Source organism: Cebus imitator, unplaced genomic scaffold, assembly GCF_001604975.1.
Source record: "Cebus imitator isolate Cc_AM_T3 unplaced genomic scaffold, Cebus_imitator-1.0 Scaffold170, whole genome shotgun sequence".
NCBI lineage: Eukaryota > Metazoa > Chordata > Mammalia > Primates > Cebidae > Cebus > Cebus imitator.
Genome location: NW_016107485.1, coordinates 2,828,092 through 2,842,990, shown reverse-complemented (window position 1 = coordinate 2,842,990; position 14,899 = coordinate 2,828,092). Strand labels below are relative to the sequence as shown.

Below are 14,899 nucleotides of genomic sequence, written 5' to 3'. Positions count from 1 at the left end.
TGGTAAAACCCCATCTCTACTAAAAATATAAAAATTAGCTGGGTATGTGGCAGGTGCCTGTAATCCCAGCTACTCAGGAGGCCAAGGCACAAAAATCACTTGAGCCTGGGAGGTGGAGGTTGCAGTGAGCTGGGATCAGGCCACTGCACTCCAGCCTGGGTGACAGAGGGAAACTCTGTCTCAAAAAAACAAAAAAAAAGAAGAGACAAGAAAAAAAATGGCAAAGTCAGAGAGCCAACTATCAATTCGAGACATACAGTAAAAGCCAGAAGATCTTCAAAGCAACAATTAGAGACCCTCATCTTCTGCAGCAGTAAGGCAGACATTGCTGAGAATAAGACCCAGATTCTAATTGTAAGAGTTGCATTGTTGCAAGAAAGATAGAATATGGGCAGCCCTAATGCATCGCCAATGCTAAAGTCAAATCCCTGATATGAAAGGATTGGAACCCTGAGGCTTAAGAGGGGCCATCTGGATGTACTTGAGAACACTGAACCCCCAGATTTCTCTGAACCCCCTGAACATTCCAGGCCAGCAAAAGCAACCCTCTCTCCCTTGCTAGAGGAGACCAGCCTGCCCTTGTCTGGAAGTCATGCTAGGATTCAACTGACTTGCAGGAGGATAGCTGTCCTCAGATATGCGCCTCATTTCCTCTCACTGCTTCTTCTCCTGACTCTAACAGTTGGAAGTACAGGGGACTTTATTGATGGTACATGACAATGTGGGTCTCCCTAGGCCCCACCCTCTTCAGGGGGTCTGACATGGAACCTATGTCGAGGGGAGATGCTCGGTGCGGTGGGGGCTGAATGCAGCAGGGCTCCCCAGCAGCTGAGGGCCTCTCTCTTCCTCTTGTGCTCTCACTGGGATTGGTGGCCTGGGGCTCTTCCTCCTTTGGAGGCCATGTGGACCATAAGGTTCACCATCCTTTAGCTGTAGCCAAATTCACTGTCATAGCGGAAATGACAAAGTCATTGTTGAGGGCAATGCCAGCCCCCGCATTCAAGGTGGAAGAATGGGTGTCACTGTCAAAGTCAGAAGAGTCAACCTGGTGCTCAGTGCAGCTCAGGAGCTCCTCCAATGCCTGCTTCGCCATCGTCTTGATGTCACTATATTTGGAAGGTTTTGCCAGAGGGCAGGTCAGGTCCACGACCAACATGTCGGTAGTGGGGAAATGGAAGGCCTTGCTAGTGAGCTTCCCATTTAGCTCGGGGATGACTTTACCCACAGGCGTAGCAGTGCCAGTAGATGCAGGAATGATGTTCTAGAGAGCCCTTCGGCATCATGCTACAATTTCCCAGAGGGACCATCAATACTCTTCTGGGTTTTTAACTGCTTGGAAGGCTTGAAAAAAATAATGGCAGAATCTTCGTGCAGTGGCTCACGCCTGTAATCCCAGCACAGCAGTGAAGGCATGAACTGTGGTCAGGAGTCCTTCCATGGTGCCAAAGTTGTCATGGATGATCTTGGCCAAGGGGGTTAAGCAGCTGGTGGTGCAGGAGGCATTGCTGATAATCTTGAGGCTGTTTCCATACTTCTCATGTTCACGCCCATCACAAACATGGGGGCATCAGCAGAAGGGGCAGAGATGGTAACTCATTGGCTCCCCCATCTAAACGAGTCCCAGCCTTCTCCATAGTAGTGAAGACATTGATGGGCTCCATACTATAATCAGCAACAGCATCACCCCCTTTTATTGTGGTGGGATCTCATTCCTGGAAGATGGTGATGGGATTTCCATTGATGACAAGCTTCCCATTTTCAGCCTGATGGTGCTATGGAACTTGTCATGGGTGGAATCATACTTGAACATGTAGCTGAGGTCAATGAAGGGGTCATTGATGGCGACAATCTCCATTTTGCTAGAGTTAAAAGCAGCCTGGGTGACCAGAGGCCCAATCTGGCCAAATCTGATTACTCCAGCCTTCACCTTCACCTTGGTGCCCTGGGGATACAACTGGCGCTGCATGAGAAGATGCAGCTGTCATTGAACAGGAAGGACAGAGAGCCTGTCATTGCTCTGGACCCAATAACTGGGGTCAGGTGTCAGTGTTGGAGCTTGATATGGGAAATACAGCCTCTGCTTTTGGAGGAAATAGCTCACCCATGAGGACCAGGACCAGCTAAGATGAACGGGAAAAATAAAAAGACTATGTGTGGGAGTGGATCTTTTTTTTTTTTTTTTTTTTTTTTTTTGGGGAGGGGGTTTTTTTTTTTTTTTTTTTTTTTTTTTTCAGAGAGAGGGCCTTGCTTTGTCACCCATGCTAAAGTGTGTTGGTGCAAACACTTCTCTCCATATCCTCAATTTCCTGGGCTCAAGCAATCCTCCAGCCTCAGACTCCCAGGTAGCTGGGACTACAGTCATACACCACCATGCCTGGCTAATTTTTAACTTTTTGCAGAGAGGGTCTTGCTATGTTGCCCAGACTGGTCTTGAGTTCTTAGGCTCAAGTGCTTCTCTGGCCTCTACCTCCCACAATGCTGGATTACAGGTGAGAGCCACCCCACCCAGCCAGAAGTGGACCTTGAGGGTGCTAGATTATGGTGCAAATATAACATTGAAAGGAGATCGTTTCAGCCAAGTGTGGTGGCTCATGCTTGTAATCCCTTGACCTTGAGAGGCCAAGACAGTAGGATCCCTTGAGCCCAGGAGTTCAAGACCAGCTTGGGCAACATCATGACACCTTGTCTCTACAAAAAATTTAATAAAACAAAATTAGCTGGGCATCATGGCTTATGCCTGTAGTTCTAGCTACTAGGGAGGCTGAGGCAAGAGGATCACTTGAACCAGGGAGTCAGAAGTTGCAGTGAGCTAAAATCTCGTCACTGCACTCCAGCCTGGGTGACAGTGAGCCCCCATCTCAAATCAAATAAATAGACGAGGCGTGGTGGCTCATGCCTGTAATCCCAGCACTTTGGGAGGCCAAGGCAGGTGGATCGCTGGAGGCCAGGAGTTCAAGACCAGCCTGGGCAACATAGTGAGACCCCATCTCTACTAAAAATTAGCTGAGCATGGTGGCACATGTTTGTAATCCCAGCTACTCAGGAGGCTGAAGCAAGAGAATCACTTGAACCCAGGAGGCAGAGGTTGCAGTGAGCTGAGATCATACAACTGCATTCCAGGCTGGGAAACAGAGCCAGACTCTGTCTCAGATGAAAAAAAAATCAATTAAATAAAAAAGAAAAGAGATAGTTTCTTGACAGGGCATACTCTCCTGTAAAGCAGGATGTAGTTGGAGCCAGTCCTAACATGTTTCTGGGATAGCTCCATGAAATGGTCTATAATAATAAGGTGGGGATGCTGAGATGGCCACAGCAGAGTTTTGGGATTTTTTGTATGTGGCAAAATATACATGAAATTTGCCTCTTCCCTTTATATGTTGTGGTACAATATACATAACATAAAATTTACCATTTTAACCACTTTTAAGTGTCCAATTTAGTGGTGTTAAGTACTTTCACAATGTTGTGCAGCCATTATCACTGTCTATTTCTAGAATTTTTTCTTTTTTTTTTTGAGATGGAGTTTTGCTCCTTGTTGCCTAGGCTGGAGTACAATGGTGCGATCTCAGCTCACTGCAACCTGCACCTCCCAGGTTCAAGCAATTCTCTGCCTCAGCTTCCCAAGCAGCTGTGATTACAGGCAGCCACTACCATGCCCAGTTAACTTTTTGTATGTTTAATAGCCACAGGGTTTCACCATGTTGGCCAGGCTGGTCTCGAACTCCTGACCTCAAGTGATCCACCTGCCTTGGCCTTCCAAAGTGCTGGGATTATAGGCGTGAGCCACTGTGCCCCGCCTAACTTTTTTTTTTTCTTTTTTTTTTTTTTTTAGTAAAGACGGGGTTTCACCATGTTGGCCAGGCTGGTCTTGAACTACCGACCTCAGGTGATCTGCCCACCTTGGCCTCCAAAGTGCTTGGATTACAGGCGTAGCCACCACATTCGGCCAACTTTTTTTTTTTTTTTTTTTTTTTTTTTTCGGTAGAGTCTTATTCTGTTGCCTAGGCTAGAATGCAGTGACGCAATCTTAGCTCACTGCAGTATCTGTCTCCCGGGTTCAAGCAGTCCTCCCACCTCAGCTTCCCAAGTAGCTGGCATTAAAAGCAAGCACCACTACAACTAAATAATTTTTGTATTTTTAGTAGAGATGGTGTTTCACCACGTTGGCCAAGCTGGTCTCGAACTCCTAACCTCAGGTGATCCACCTGCCTCAGCCTCCCAAAGTGCTGGTATTACAGGCATTGAGCCACCATGCTTGGCCAATTTCTAGAACTTTTCTGTCATCCCAAACAGAAACTCCATATCCGTTGAACAATCGTTTCTCACTCCCTGCCTCCCCTATCCACTGGTACTTAGCAGAGTTTGTTTTTGAGATGGAGTCTGGCTCCATCGCCCAGGCTGGAGTGCGGTGGCACTATCTCAGCTCACCACAACCTCTGCCTCCCGGGTTCATGCAATTCTCCTGCCTCAGCCTCCTGAGTAGCTGGGACTACAGGCGTGCACCACCATGCCCGGCTAAGTTTTGTATTTTTAGTAGAGACGAGGTTTCACCATGCTGGCGAGGCTGGTTTCGAACTCCTGATCACATGATCTGCCCGCCTCAGCCTCCCAAAGTGCTGGGATTACAGATGTGAGCAACCACACCCAGCCCCCACCTTTTTTTTTTTAGATGGAGTCTCGCTCTGTCGCCCAGACTGGAATGTAGTAGTGTGATCTCAGCTCACTGCAACTTCCGCTTCTCGGGTTCAAGCGATTCTCCTGTCTTAGTCTCCTGAGTAGCTAAGATTACAGGCACATGCCACCATGCCCAGTTAATTTTTGTATTTTAGTAGAGACAGGGTTTCGCCATGTTGGCTAGGCTGGTCTCAAACTCCTGACCTTGGGTGATCTACCTGCCTTGACCTCAGCTGTTCCCCCACCTCTGCCTCCGAAAGTACTGGGATTTACAGGCGTGAGCCACCATGCCCGGCTCAGACGGATCCTTTCGAAACATGTCTGATCATGTCTTTTCTCAGCTGAAAACCCCCTGGTGACTCCCGTTTCCACTAAAGGAAAAGCGAAAGTGCTTACACTGGCTGGCAAGGCTGGGCAGAATCTGCCCTTCCTGCTTCTTCCTCTCTAATGTCAGCTCCTACTGATCTCTACTGTAGCTGCAGTGTTCTCCAGAGTCACCTGCACACTCCTGCTGCAGGGCCTTTGCACTGGGGATTTCCATGGCTGGGAACGCTGGTCCTCCAGAATATTTCTAAGCATGCCTCCTCACTTCCTTTAGGACTTGTCTGGAAACGCTTCTCAGAGAGGCCTTCCTTGTTGATCAATCCTATATAAAATAGCAACCTCCACCTCTCCTGGTATTCCTGGACCCTCTCACCCTGCTTTAAGCTTTTCATAAGTTATCTTTACCTGGAGTATATTTTTTCTTTTCTTTTTTTTTTTTTTGAGACAGGGTCTTGCTGTGTTGCCCAGGCTGGAGTATAGTGACCCAGTCTTGACTCACTGTAACCTCTGCCTCCTGGGTTCAAGCGATTCTCCTGCCTCAATGGCTTAAGTACCTGGAATTACAGGCACCCACCACCATGCCTGGCTACTTTCTTTGTTTTTTTTTGAGACGGAGTTTCACTCTTGTTGCCCAGGCTGGAGTGCGATGATGCGATCTCAGCTCACTGCAACCTCCGCCTCCCAGGTTCAGGCGACTGCCTCAGCCTCCTGAGTAGCTGGGATTACAGGCGCACGCCACCATGCCTGGCTAATTTTGTACTTTTAGTAGAGATGGGGTTTCACCATGTTGGCCAGGCTGGTCTTGAACTCCTGACTTCAGGTGATCCACCCGCCTTAGCCTCCCAAAGTGCTGGGATTACAGGTGTGAGCCACTGCACCCGGCCTAATTTTTGTATTTTTGTAGAGATGAGGTTCTACAACATTGTCCAAGCTGGTCTTGAACTCCTGAGCTTAAGCAATCTGCCTGCCTTGGCCTCGCAAAGTGCTGGGATCCCGGGCGTGAGCCACCGAACCTGGCCGAACACTGTTCTCCAGAGTCACCTGCACACTCTGCCGCAGGGCCTTTGCACTGGGGATTTCCATGGCTGAGAACGCTGGTCCTCCAGAATATTTCTAAGCATGCTTCCTCACTTCCTTCAGGACTTTTCTGGAAGCCCTTCTCCGTGAGGCCTTCCTCGATGATCAGTCCTCTATAAAGTAGCAACCTCCACCTCTCTTGGTATTCGCCTGCCAGCTCACCCTGCTTTAAATTTTTCATAGTAATTGCCAATATCATGAATTGTCTTTTGGAGGGTTATGTTTTCTGTCTCCCCCCAACTTGAATGCAATCTTCACGAGGAAAGGACTTTATCCCTTCCCCCCAACCCCACTATTTTTTTTTTTAACTGCAAAACCTAGAACAGTGCTTGGCAGGTAGTAAGTACTCAATAAATGTTTACTGAATGAGCCCCATAAGTAGACAAGACAGAGGACGCATGATGTAGGGATCCATGTGAACCTCGGCCCCTGGCTCCCGAGTCCAGCGGTGGGTGCAGTGGCAGCTCCTGGCTGTGAGGGCCCCAGAGGCTGGCAGCAGGATGCCTCTGTGGAAAATTCACTCAACGCCTTTTCCACCGAGGCTGATGCTCTGGGATGATCTCTTTGGGTGCTCGTGCTCGGATATTTGTCTCAAAGACTCCCAGGTCAAACCTTAGAGACCTCAGAACATTTAGAAAAATAAAACCTCTGTGAGCCTGGTCTAGGCAGATCCCATGCAGATGGGAGTTTGTCCCCTTCCAGTCCCTGAAGTCCTGGCTACTGCCAGCATGGAGTGACCTGTGTCACCTCTGAGGGCCAGGCAAGGATTCAGCAGCCGACTCCTCAGCTTCTGCAGGACGCTGGCAGCATAGACAGCAAGATGGTTGGAAGCCATCAGGGCATGGGGAAGGGGCTGAGGGTGCCCTGAGTGCATGTGAGGGGCAGCCCTGCTGTAGTCTAAGCCTTTGATTCCAAAGCTCTGTGCACAGTTACCCCTGGACCCTGCCATGTGGCCCAGCCACTTGTACCTGGGATAGGGGCTAAGCCAGGCTGCTCTCTCCTCCAAAGGGAGGCAGCCCGTTTGCTTTCCTGTTTGCCTTTGCAGAGACCTCGATCCCCACTCAAGGCAAGCGGCAGCCCCTGTAAGCACACGAGACAGTCCCAAGTATCAGTGGGAAGGAGATCCCTTTCCTGATGGGGCTGCCTGTACCCAGTCGCTCCCGGCTTCCCCTGGGCCCTGGGGCTCTGCAGGCGTTCAGAAGTGGCAGCCAGCCGCAGCCCGGGACTGAAGAGGTTAATGTGCATCTGCCTCCGAATGTTAATGTGTCTAGGTGATGTCAGTGGGAGCCGGGAAGGAGGGAGTGGGGAGGGCAGTTGGGCTTGGAGACGGCAGAGGCTGCCAGGCTGCTGAGGAGGACCCCCTTCCTGACTGCGGGGCTTTCGCTCCGGGACAAGGTGGCGGGCGCTGGAGGCTGCCGCAGCCTGCGTGGGCAGAGGGGAGCTCAGCTCAGTTGGGGGAGCAGGAGACCGGCACTGGCTGGATGGACCTGGAAGCCTCGCTGCTGTCCACTGGCCCCAATGCCAGCAATACCTCTGATGGCCCCGACAACCTCACCTCGGCAGGTGAGTTGAGTTGACTGGGAATCCTTCCTCCTCTGGGCTGCGGGTGGGAAATGGGAAGCTTTCACCCCTGAGCTAAACTGCTTGGGAAACTTTGTTACAGTTCTCTGGGACAAGATACATGGTCTGCTTTGCTCAAGGGGCAGGAGTGAAGGGGTCAGGGGCCCGCAGGGGCAGACGGGCAGCAGCAGAGCAGGGGGCGAAGGCATGTTCAGAATGGCAAAGACGGGGGCCAGCCGCGAGGCAGCAGGGGAAAGCTCGCTGCTGGGTTCCAAAGATGCTTGGGAGAAAAAATTCCAGGCTGGAAAAGCAAGCGAGAGAAGCTGGAGGGAGGTATGTGGGAGGCAGCAGGAGGCTCACTCCTGCACCGGTAGCCTCTGTGTTTTACTCACACTTGGGTGATGAGGTCTGAGGCATCCTTCCTGCCCCCGGGAGAGGCCCTGGGAAGGGAAGACTTCACGGAACCATGAGGGGATTAACTTTTCTGGTGAATTAAGCTTCCTGACATTTCCAGAGCTGCGATGCCCTGGGATTCCAGCTTTGAAGGAGAAGGGAAGGAAGGAAAAGAGGAAAGGTTTATGTGGAGCCTTTTTTCAGGCTGCTGAGCTGCAACACACAGCTTCTGTCTCTGCTCCACTCGGGAAGCCCAGGCTCAGAAGATGCCAATCAAGGAAATCCCTGCTAGGAAGCCTGGGGCTGGGAGGGCTGCTGGCTTGACCCGGGCACAGCTGGCAAGCCTCTACAAGACAGTCGCCCACAGAGATGCCCAAGAATCAGTACAGTTTCCAACCAGGTATCTCCAAAATGAAACACTCAGGGCTGCATATAAGAAAAGCGCACGTACACACACACACACACACACACACACACACACACACACACTTACTTTTGTGTCCTTCTGGCTATTTTGACGAGGTTTCCTGGTGAAGCCGGGCCGCACGGAGTAATCTCTGCAGACAGCTGTGGTTCTCGCCTCTGGTGCCTGCGGGAGGCAGGCGAGTCGTGTCCTTCCCCGACAGGTGGCTCAGGGGAATCTGGTAGGATTCACCAGGAAACCTATGGAGGAGGAGAGCAAGGGGACAAGATTAGCAACGGTGAAGGGAGGGAGAATGGAGAGAGAGGATTCCAGACGAACGGTGGGTCGCTGGAGGCTGAGCATGCCGGCAGGATGCCAGTTCTTAGAGCAGAGCCCCTGTCAAACGGCCGACGCTTGCTCCTTCCGTCCCCAGGATCCCCTTCTCGCACAGGGAGCTCCTACATCAACATCATCATGCCTTCTGTGTTCGGCACCATCTGCCTCCTGGGCATCGTTGGGAACTCCACGGTCATCTTTGCGGTGGTGAAGAAGTCCAAGCTGCACTGGTGCAGCAATGTCCCCGACATCTTCATCATCAACTTGTCGGTGGTGGATCTCCTCTTTCTCCTGGGCATGCCCTTTATGATCCACCAGCTCATGGGCAACGGGGTGTGGCACTTTGGGGAGACCATGTGCACCCTCATCACGGCCATGGATGCCAACAGTCAGTTCACCAGCACCTACATCCTGACCGCCATGGCCATTGACCGCTATCTGGCCACTGTCCACCCCATCTCCTCCACAAAGTTCCGGAAGCCCTCTGTGGCCACCCTGGTGATCTGCCTCCTGTGGGTCCTCTCCTTCATCAGCATCACCCCTGTGTGGCTCTATGCCAGACTCATCCCCTTCCCAGGAGGTGCCGTGGGCTGCGGCATCCGCCTGCCCAACCCGGACACTGACCTCTACTGGTTCACCCTGTACCAGTTTTTCCTGGCCTTTGCCCTGCCTTTTGTGGTCATCACGGCTGCGTACGTGAGGATCCTGCAGCGCATGACGTCCTCGGTGGCCCCCGCCTCCCAGCGCAGCATCCGGCTGCGGACAAAGAGGGTGACTCGCACAGCCATTGCCATCTGCCTGGTCTTCTTTGTGTGCTGGGCGCCTTACTATGTGCTACAGCTGACCCAGTTGTCCATCAGCCGCCCCACCCTCACCTTTGTCTACCTGTACAACGCAGCCATCAGCTTGGGCTACGCCAACAGCTGCCTTAACCCCTTTGTGTACATCGTGCTCTGTGAGACGTTCCGCAAACGCTTGGTCCTGTCGGTGAAGCCTGCAGCCCAGGGGCAGCTTCGCACTGTGAGCAACGCTCAGACGGCTGACGAGGAGAGGACAGAAAGCAAAGGCACTTGACATTTCCCCGGCCACCCTGGACACCTCCGAGTCAGGACACCACAGCAAGCCACCGGGAGAGATGCCAAGAAAAACCCAAGACCACTCTGGGGGAATGCAGGGAGGCTGAGTGGTGAGAGGTTACAGCAATGAAATAAATACATTCCATGGGGCCCATACATTGTGGGGGAGGCCTAGAGTCAGGTTTGGTGGTTTCAGGTATCAGAAATCCCCTTGGGGAAGCAGGATGAGACCTTTGGGTGGAACAGAAGCTGAGCAAGAGAAGATGTTGGTTTGGATAATTGGTTGAGCACTATATCTGTGAGCTCTCAAATGTCTTTTTCCCAAGGGAAAAGGTGCAAGGCTATGGACTGGGTTTGTTTAAAGTCAGGCAGGGCTGGAGTGTGAGCAGCCAGGGCCTTGTTACACAAGGCCTGGGAGATGGGAAAGGGCCCAATCACTCTTTCCCGCCTCTTACTGGTGTGATGGAAGGCGGCCTTTCTCCCAAGCTGGTGGATGATGAAAAATGAAGCGTACCACCTCTCTGCATTCCAGCATCCTGTCAATTTCCCTTTTACTCCAGAGGGTGCTTGTTTATTTGGGGGTGGTTCTGGCGCTAAGCCCACAGGAGTAAAAGCCCAGTTTGGCAGGAGGTCTGCTTACTGAGAATGACAAGGTGACCTGGGGTGGGTGTGGGTGGGGGTCTTAAAACTAATAAAAGTTGGGGGGGGGCTTTTGCAGCTCTGGTGACATTCTCTCCTTGGGGCATATTTGCTGAGTCGCTAGTCCAGCATGAGTGTCCGTGTATTCTGCATGTGCAGGGTCCATTCTGGTGCCCGGTGTGCTGGCATCATCTCTTTGCCCTAGCCCTTCCTCTCCAAAATAAAAACAAATAAAGGAAAATCTCCACCCACATCATTCTGGATGTTCTTGTGGACTTGGGGGTGTGTGTGTTGGGGGGAAGGTAGGTAGCAGAAAAGAGAAAGAGGGGTCACTTGGCTGTGGAATTTAGACCTTGGTTCAGGCTGCATTTTTAGGAAGCATGAAGCAGTGTTCTGTTTTTCTGAACCCACAGGGAGGATTCAGTGGCATAAATGGAATTACTGGGGATTTATTCACTTGTAGTTCTGCTGCTGGGCTTGTTCTGGGGACTCAGCTTCCGGTCTTCTGCACAACATCCCCTGGACTTTGTTGTCACCAGTGCTGGCCCCTCAGGCCCCAAGGGCCAACCCCCACCAACCCCCGCTGAGTCACCAGCTGCAGAGCCAGCTCTTAGGGCAGCTAAAGCCTATCTGCTTGCTGCAGCTGAGATCTGGTGGGGGCACCTTGAACAGATTACAGCTGGGGCCACTGGGAGGCAGCCATGACTGCTGCTTGGCTGCTGCTTTTTGGCGTCTTCACTGAGAGGGGGCGGGAGCCACCAGTGCAGGGCTCAGCAGATCTTAGTGAGATAGCAGGAGCAAACTGCAAGCATCCTTAAAGCAGGGGCACCAGCATAGCCTGTTCCTCTGCAGAGTTGCAGTAGGGAGCCTCTTTAGAAAACTTCTGGGCAGCTTCCTTGGGTCCCAGGGAGGCTTTTTTTTTTTTTTTTACACAAGGCCTTCCCCTGTTGCCCAGGCTGGAGTGCAGGTGACATGATCACACCTCACTGTAGACTCGACCTCCCAGACTCAAGTGACCCTCCCACCTCAGCCTCACAAGTAGCTGGGATCACAGGCCCACACCATCATGCCTAATTTTTTATATTTTAGAGAGACAGGATCTTGCCATGTTGCCCAGGCTAGTGTCAAACTCCTGGGCTCAAGCAATCCTCCCACCTTGGCCTCCAGAAGTGCTGGGATTACAGGCTTGAGCCACCACATCTGGCCCCTGGGGAGCTCTTTATCACAATCATTAGTAGTAGTATTTTCTGGCCTGTGTTCCCCTCCACCCAGCACCTGGGGAATAAAGAAGCTGATGGTTATTTTCCTTACTTGCTAACAGTAGGGTCACCAGCTGCCACAGGTAACTTGAAGTCTATTTTAGACGGTCACTTAATAAAAGAAAAGATTATGGCCAGGCTCGGTGGTTCATACCTGTAATCCCAGCACTCTAGGAGGCTGAGGCAGGTGGATCACCTGAGATCAGTGGTTTGAGATCAGCCTGGCCAAAATGGTGAAACTCCATCTCTACTAACAATACAAAAATGAGCTGGGCGTGGTATCTAATTTTTGTAGTCCCAGCTACTTGGGAGGCTGGGGCAGGAGAATTGCTTGAACCTGGGAGGCGAAGGTTGCAGTGAGCCGAGATTACACCATTGCACTCCAGCCTGGGCAACAAGAGCAAAAACTCTGTCTCAAAAGAAAAGAAAAGAAAAAGATTCTTAGGGAAGCCTTGAGGCAAATCCAAGAAGATCCAACTCATAGCCACGAGTGTGATAAAGTCTTCCTGCATAGGGTTTGTCTATGGGAAGGCTTCCCCAGGTGTCTATCAGCCCCAGCCCCTGCCTGATCCTCACTTCCTCTCACCTTCCAACACTCCAAGGAGGAATCCAGAGAGGAAACAAGTGAGATGGCCTCTTCCAGGGAATGAACATCACCAGGTCAACAGGTCACAGTGGGTGGGTGGGCACATGCCCAGCAAAAGCCCCCGAAGGTCCTGGAGAAGGGGGCATCCAGTCCTTCAGCTCTCAGCCCCACACTCAAGCAACTGAAATGGAAGCAGAGTAGGTGAAGTCATGAGAGTGGGTGGAGTCATGAAAGTGAGTGGGTGGAGTCATGAAGGTGAGTGGGTAACAATAAACCTTCCAGTGGGGAGAGGCGGAGGGGAGAGGTGAAGTTAGGGTGGTCAAGGGGAGAAGTGGGGAAGTGAGGCTTGAAGGGGGGGGTTATGATGGAAGCTGGGGAAGCTGTCACCGTCACATCTATCCCCAGTCTGATCGGCAGAAACCTGGACACAATAGAGATGTGGATGAGGGGAGCAGAGGTGAGCGCTGGCTTGCTGGTGAGAGCCTCTTCCTGACACTGCTGGTGGGAATGGTGGACTGGGTGCAGGGCTGAGGTCTGAGGCATGAGAGGAACCTTCCTTTCCTCCTCCTTAAGGCGGGGGATATGGCCAGAACCTTGGGGAGCTGTGGGGGCCACCGTGAGCTGCAGAGAGAGTCCAAGAAGGCAGGGAAGACCCTGTGGTCCATCTTTTTGCTCCTCTCCCCCTTCCCACATCTAACAAATAGTTTCTCACACGGGGTTCCATCAAGTCATCTCCCCAAATTCAAGTGATTCTCCTGCCTCAGCCTCTCAAGTAGACACAGGTGCATACCACCACGCCGGCCTAATTTTTGTATTTTTAATTAGTGCTTAATTCCATATCAATTAAACACTAACTCACATTCTTCTCAAGTGCTTAATCCACTCCTGCCTTGTATTTTCCCCAGAAAACATTTCCTCTCCAACTGTGAGGATTATGCTCCTAAACGACCGCCCAGCACCCAGCAGAATTTCACAGCTGAGAGACTCTGACCTCAAAGCTTATGTTGCAACTGAGTACATAGCGGCACTTCCACACTTTGCTGTTCACAAGAGAAAAGTAAGCAGGGCACCAAACGCAGCGACTGGCATTGGGTTTGTGATTGTTTGTTCCTTTCTGCATCATCGGTTATTTAAGTAATTAACAAATTTTATTTATTTATTTTGAGACGGGGTCTGGCACTGTCACCCAGACTGCAGTACCGCTGGGCAGTCTCAGCTCACTGCAGCCTTGACCTCCTGGACTCACGCGATGCTCCCCTCACCTCAGCCTTCCAAGTAGCTGGGACTACAGGTGCACGTCACCATGCCCACTATTTTTTGTTTTGTTTTGGTGGAGATGGGGTTCTACCACGTTGCGCAGGCTGGTCTTGAACTCCTGGGCTCAAGTGATCTGCCCACTTCACACTCCAAAAGGACTGGGATTGCAGGTGTGAGTCACTGTACCTGATCTAATTTATTTATTTATTTTTTGAGACGGTCTCACTCGGTCATCCAGGCTGGAGTACGGTGGCATGATCTCAGCTCACTGCAACCTTCACCTCCCGGGTTCAAGCAATTCTACTGCCTCAGCCTTCAAAGTAGCTGGGATTACAGGCACGTGCCACCATGCCTGGCTAATTTTTGTATTTTTAGTAGAGATGGGGTTTCACCACGTTGGCCACAATGGTCTCGAACTCCTGACCTCAGGTCATCTGCCCGCCTCAGCCTCCCAAAGTGCTGGGATTACAGGCAAAAGCACCACGCCCAGCTGATTTTTAATTTTGGTAAAATACACATAACATAAAATTTACTATTTTAACAATTTCAAGTGTAAAATTCAGTGGCATTAAATACATTCACATTATTGTACAACCATCACCACTATCCATCGCCAGAACTTCTCCATCTTCCCAAACTGAAACTCCTTACCAATTAAACACGAACTCACTACTTCTCCATCCCCATAACTCCTGGCAACCACAATGCTACTTTCTGTCTCTGGATTTGACTGCTCTAGGAACCTCGTATAAGTGGAATCACACAGAATTTGTTCTTTCATGACTGGCTTATTTCACTTAGCATAATGTCCTTAAGGTTCATTCACATTGTCGTATGTGTCAGAATCTTCCTCCGTTTAAAGGATGAATGAGATTCCATTGTATGTGTATACCACATTTTGTTTATGATTCATCTCTTGTTTCCACCTTTTGGCTATTGTGAACCTGAGTGCACAAATATCTGTTGGAGGTAGTGCTTTCAATTATTTTTGGCATATACCCATAAGAATTGCCAGATCAGGCCAGGCGCAGTGGCTCATGCCTGTAATCCCAGGACTTTTCAAGGCTGAGGCAGGCGGATCACCTGAGGTCAGGAGTTAGATACCAGCCTGGCCAACATGGTGAAACCCCGTCTCTATTAAAAATACAAAAATTAGCAAGGGATGGTGGTGAGTACCTGTGGTCCCAGCTACTCAGAAAGCTGAGGCAGGAGAATCACTTGAATCTGGGAGGCAGAATTTGCAGTGACCTGAGCAGTGACCCGAGATTGCGCCATTGCACTCCAGCCTAAACAACAGAGTGAGACTCTGTCTCCA

At 51.0% G+C, this 14,899-nt stretch overlaps 1 protein-coding gene, 1 long non-coding RNA gene and 1 pseudogene across 2 annotated transcripts in view; 1 reads left to right on the top strand and 2 right to left on the bottom strand.

Moving 5' to 3' along the window:
• Positions 1-785: 785 nt before the first annotated feature.
• Positions 786-1,948, bottom strand: LOC108315395 (annotated as a pseudogene).
• Positions 1,949-6,895: 4,947 nt separating this feature from the next.
• MCHR1 (melanin concentrating hormone receptor 1) lies at positions 6,896-10,735 on the top strand. Its single transcript, XM_017544734.1, has 2 exons — positions 6,896-7,638; positions 8,865-10,735. Exons 1-2 carry the CDS (start codon positions 7,350-7,352, stop codon positions 9,839-9,841), a joined length of 1,266 nt encoding a protein of 421 aa, XP_017400223.1. The 5' UTR covers positions 6,896-7,349; the 3' UTR covers positions 9,842-10,735.
• A 1,575-nt stretch (positions 10,736-12,310) lies between these two features.
• The window catches only part of LOC108315397, a 45,384-nt gene continuing 42,795 nt past the window's right edge, over positions 12,311-14,899 (bottom strand). Inside the window, exon 3 of the long non-coding RNA XR_005202822.1 lies at positions 12,311-12,508. This is a non-coding gene — a long non-coding RNA (uncharacterized LOC108315397). The remainder of the gene's footprint in view (positions 12,509-14,899) is intronic.

What these genes read in the sequence shown, in the direction of transcription:
- MCHR1 (XM_017544734.1), top strand. Translation starts at nt 7,350, where the DNA reads ATGTCAGTGGGAGCCGGGAAGGAGGGAGTGGGGAGGGCAGTTGGGCTT. An exon ending in CGACAACCTCACCTCGGCAG is followed by an intron (nt 7,639 to 8,864) that starts GTGAGTTGAGTT and finishes TTCCGTCCCCAG; the next exon opens with GATCCCCTTCTCGCACAGGG.